General features: G+C 40.5%; 2 protein-coding genes across 2 annotated transcripts in view; both read right to left on the bottom strand.

The window, feature by feature from the left end:
* Nucleotides 1-2965: 2965 nt before the first annotated feature.
* On the bottom strand, nt 2966-3878 carry LOC118432287 (NXPE family member 3-like). The gene has a single exon (XM_035843824.1). The coding sequence runs from the start codon at nt 3876-3878 to the stop codon at nt 3096-3098; it is 783 nt and encodes a 260-aa protein (XP_035699717.1). The 3' UTR covers nt 2966-3095.
* A 587-nt stretch (nt 3879-4465) lies between these two features.
* LOC118432288 (NXPE family member 3-like) overlaps nt 4466-5132 on the bottom strand; it is a 968-nt gene continuing 301 nt past the window's right edge. Inside the window, exon 2 of the mRNA XM_035843825.1 lies at nt 4466-5091. Coding sequence (XP_035699718.1) covers nt 4466-5091 — 626 coding nt within the window. The remainder of the gene's footprint in view (nt 5092-5132) is intronic.

Consider the following 5132-nt stretch of genomic DNA (forward strand, 5'->3'; position numbering starts at 1 on the left):
ATTTTACCTGCACTAACCTGCATATGCAGGTGGTATTTCGAGCCCTGTACTTCGTTTCATACAGGTATTGGAAACTATCCAAGGCACATGCTCATACATGTGCAGATTGCTTTTTCACCAAAAAATGTAAAAAGAAAGTGCTTTCAAGAGATTTTGTACCCAATTGCAATATGTCTAGTATTAGGTCCGACCAGGGTCTGTTAGCAATTACAGCTAAATGTTTAATCAGATTTTTTAAATCTTATGTTGTTCTTTGTAGATGGTTCGTCAAAGACTTTGTTTTTGGTGCAGGGTGACTAGGCGACCAGGGTCTGTTAGCAATTACAGCTAAATGTTTAATCAGATTTTTTAAATCTCATGTTGTTCTTTGTAGATGATTCATCAAAGACTTTGTTTTTGGCTTGTGGTGTGCACATCAATTATAAGCTTTTTTTATTGTCAGAAAAAACATTAAGATTCAAACCATACTGTAATTCGTACAAAACAGCTACAAAATGAGCAAATATATGCCGTAGATTGCAAACACATCGGCAAACGTAAATGTGACTAATTACTTGGATTGCCAACATCAATTCCAAGGTCAAACGAGAAGATGTGAAAGAACGAAAATCAAGAATCTGTTGTTTGGTATATCATACTCTGTCATTTCTTCAGCTTTCCTGACCACACCACCTCACCATAATGGATGCAAATTTTTTCGGCCATTTTTTTATTAGCCAAGTTACATCAGTTCCCTAATCAGCATGACCTTATATTGGTGAATGGATAGTCAGGCATATTAACAATCCATTGATGTAATGCTGTTTGTCTATAGCAGTACCTATAGTGCAGCCGTATTGATGAAAAAAAGTATAATGTACACGTATCCATCCCCAAAAGCATTAATCTTGACCTTTGTTCTGGTCTTGTTCAATGTTTTTTTTTAATATGCATGAAGTATATCTGCATCCATGTGCCCTTTCTATGAAACACACACATTTGTGGAGTCCTGGTAACCCCCATGTAGAGCCTTCTCATTATGCACAACATAGCTGGTATGAACAAGTAATTTAGGAACAGATACCAGTTTGATAATATTAAAAAGTAACAGTAAAAATGTATAAAATCAGCAAAGTTAATTTTATAGTATCCCCAAATCCCCCATATGGAGCCCAAATTAATATTGCCTATCAATCATGATATTTTGACAGTTATGCATGGTTCACAAACAACTTCGCAAACATTCGCCATGACTTACGCCCCATAGAGTAATATAATCACCCGATTTACTAAAGACCAAAACCCGAAAAATCCCCATATAGACCCCCCTCTCACGGCTCGCGTTATGTATGGCCCAATTAGACGACGATTGTTTTTGAATGAGTAGATGTTCCTCTCTCTATCAACATTAAAACCATCCACCAGACCCGCTGGGTATAGATTTTATTGCGCCTTAGAAATGACTAAAATTTACAGTGACAAAAATTCTGCTTTCAATGGTTCAGGTAACCCCCTGGCATACCCTCTTAACTTTAATGCATTATCTTCAACTTCTGGTCTGTATCACTTTAGAACCCATGCTATATGAAAATGCAAAACTTTTGTTCGTACCTTAATTAGATTTTTCAGAATAGCCATCGAAATGTCAGTAATTTTCAGGCATAAATTGTTGGATTCTGGAGGGTCCCTGAGGGGGGTCCCAGAACGCCATAACGAAAAATAGCTGGAGGGTTTTAAGTATATGACTGTTCATAGTTCCACATACCTATCACACATAAAAAGTTTGAGTCGATTTGGCCGACCCCCATCTTCCGGCCTCTGCCTGGTTTTCTCGTGCAATGACTCTTAAGTTATTAACAGCATAACTCCTAAAGATCAGTACCCGAGTTGTCGTTAGATATAAAACTTGGTTTAATAGTCGATTCATTGCTGCGTCAAAGGCGAGTTAGATCCCGGGTCTCCGGAATAATACTCCAATAAAACACAACATCGAGCGTTCTTAACCCTCAAGCACCCGACCTTTTTTTGCGACTAAAATGACCGAGTGGGGTCCAAACGGACCCCAAAATGTTTTGTTCATAAAATCTCAGTTTCAATTCCTATCGGTGATCATTGTACATACATTTCTTCATCAATGTAAGAGGAATATTTTGACATGTTAAGGTGTTGCTAATTCCACATCATTATCATAATTTATGCAAAAGATCAGAAGGACCATGTTTTGCACTAAAGCTATTCTGACCTGAGAGGGGAATTCTGAGGCCCTCAGCAAACTTTTTGTCGCATAACTCATGAACGGCTAGTGCTAAAGCTACGAAACTTGTTAGTATATCACAAAATATTGTTAGCAAAATTTTTTTGTCAATTTAGTAAATTTATCGTTATTTGCGGTTGCCATGGCAACGGAATTCTGACAGGCATATTTTTGCAAAAATTTGCCAATTTCAATTTTAACAAGTTTTTCTTGGTAAACCATGCTTGTTTTCTTACAACAATGAAAATTTGTGAAATTTAATGCTATTTTCATGATTCAAAATTTATAATTAATGCTAATTTGATGACGTCATTCGTCAAAATCTAAGATGGCCGCCCTTATTAGCTAAATGACGTCATAATGTCGTCATATTATATGGTGATGACACAGAAGTTTTTATGGGGATTTAGTTTTACATGTTTATTATCCTCTGAAAGTTTGGTGGTGATACGATAAGTAGTTAGGGAGTTAGACTCAAAAATTTGTTTCAGAAGCTTCACATTTTTGCTGGGGTCCGTTTGGACCCCAGACGGGCTGATCACGGACTTTCTTTATAGCTTCCACAGTATTGTACCAATCTTCATAAAAACTTAGGGGAAGGTATAGAAGGTATTGGCTGACAAAGTCACGGAAGGAATTTTTCTTCCGATCAAAAATGTTCAGATGGTACTTCAAAATTTACGCCTGGGGTCCAAATGGACCCCACTCGGGTGTTTGAGGGTTAATCTCCGACTGATCTTTGTACGCTAATACCATACGTAGCCTGACGACCAGTACCAGGTCGTTACAATTTTCTTTGAAGAACTCAGAACTTTGGTGCCTGTTGGAATTCGTCGAAAGAAATCAGAACGTTTAAAGGAAATTATGGAGGACAAATAAAAGAACATAGATATTCAAGTTCCTGTATTATGATGTCACTGGTGGGGTGAATGCGGTCCGCTTGCCATTGCTGTGCAGTTGTCATTTCCCAGGCATCTATCAGCACAACGTTCATTCCCTCAAACATCTCTCTCATCAACAAATCCAACTGATGTGCCAGCCAGTCTCCGGCAATAAGCTCATTGCCCATGCGCGTGTTGGCGGACTTGATGACCACGAGTGTCTCAGGATTCCTCTGATGCAGCCGTTGAATCGCAGCTCGGATGGCCTCCATCCTCTCTCTGTAGATGTCTACAGCGTACGATGTGAAGTGGGCCCAGACGGAGATACCCACCACGTCATTTGGGCCTCCTCCGATCTCATCGATGACGTTGGCAACGTACTGTAGGTGGAAGGTCCGGGTCCATGCGCAACGAAGAGGTGGTCCATGAGAACGATATGTTACGGTGATATTGTTGACTTCGTCACGAGCAAGCAGAGGTCCGGTTTGTTGGATGGCGTCTGGAAGGGTACTGTCGGTAAGGTTTAGTATCTTTACAAAGTGCTCGTACCACTGCCGTATGGTGGAGTCTCCCATGAAATGCAGTGTCTTCCCCCTCAGACATTTCCTCCATTCTGATTGACTGAAAAATTGTCTATTCTGACAGACTAGTGACTTCCAGACGCCTTTTATGTAAAATCCGGAGATCTCTGGGATCGGAAGTCCCGGAATGCACCGCGTGCGACTGGCCAAATGGTCCAACCCTGTTTGCAGGAAATTGTACATAGGGTCATTCGGATTCAGTGCTATGAAATTCTCTTTGTGCAACTATGCTGATTTTCTTTTAATCTACTCTTCGACTACAGCAGTTCATCCACCCGCCCTTAGCTGACGACATCGGTCGTAGAGTTTCAATTAGGTATAGCTTACTCTAAACCTCAAGGTTAATCTATGATAGAATATAAAATGACGTTTTTGTAATAGCTCACTCAAGATAAAGTTTTGGTCTTACCTCTCTCGACTTTAATTTTGGATGGGGATCCAGATATGTACTTCTTCAGTCCATTCAACCCACTGTAACAGAAGTTCACCGTGATATATAATGCCGAAGAAATCAAGGCGGTGAACACATTGTTGAAACTAAAATGTGAAATGTAAAAAGAGCGTATATTCTTCCACATTCATTGACTATTGCCTCCCTACTTTTGATTTTGTCGTGGCAAAATTTGCAAACGACAGTTTGACTAACTTGGGCCTCGACACTGGTCCCTTTTATCAAATTGAAACCAAAAGGAAACAAGCTTTAGTTGAGAAAAGCTCTTGGAGACAATATGTCGTCCACACAATTAAACTGAAAAATTGTATAAGCATACTTACCTTCCAAACAGTTTTTCCTCTCCGTCCTTTAGCAGATGGACTCTGGCACTAAGCCTGCCGTGGTACCCGGATGTGTTGCAGGAAATGTTGGCAGCTTTCTCACAGTACCACATGGCTCCTGCATGCGGGTCGGAGTAGTTACAAACCGGGGCGGTGTTGTTGAAGACGACCGGGTCTACGTTACACTTGGTGTCGATTTTAGCGTTACCGATAAGGTATCGCTTCACAAACATAATCTTGTCGACTGGGTGTTCTCTAACAGTTCTTTCTATGACGTCTATAGCCTGACGTGGGTGGACCAGTTTGACCACTATGTTCACCTGTCCCTCCCACAACAGCCGGAAGGTTGCCGTGTACGTGCCGTTCTGGTGGTCCGTGATGATTCCAACTGCACCGGACCTGGTCTGTCGATTAAAGATGGCGGCCCGAAAATAATCACCAATATTTGTGGTTACGTTCCCTTGTTTGTTTTTGGCCGAGATAACAACGCGTAACCTGTCTCCGACCTTGAAGAATTTACTGGAGTGAGATTGCAAGGAAAACGTCAGTTGTTTGATATAGATCTTCGCATACGGTTGGATCCTGAATGAATGAAATTCAGTATGTGGTTCCACGATCTTTCCTATAAGTAAAGGAAGATAAAATAATTATCTTCACCTATAC

Source organism: Branchiostoma floridae, chromosome 15 (genome assembly GCF_000003815.2).
Source record: "Branchiostoma floridae strain S238N-H82 chromosome 15, Bfl_VNyyK, whole genome shotgun sequence".
NCBI lineage: Eukaryota > Metazoa > Chordata > Leptocardii > Amphioxiformes > Branchiostomatidae > Branchiostoma > Branchiostoma floridae.

Coding starts and splice junctions, on each gene's coding strand:
- LOC118432287 (XM_035843824.1), bottom strand. CDS start 3,878: ATGTACAATTTCCTGCAAACAGGGTTGGACCATTTGGCCAGTCGCACG.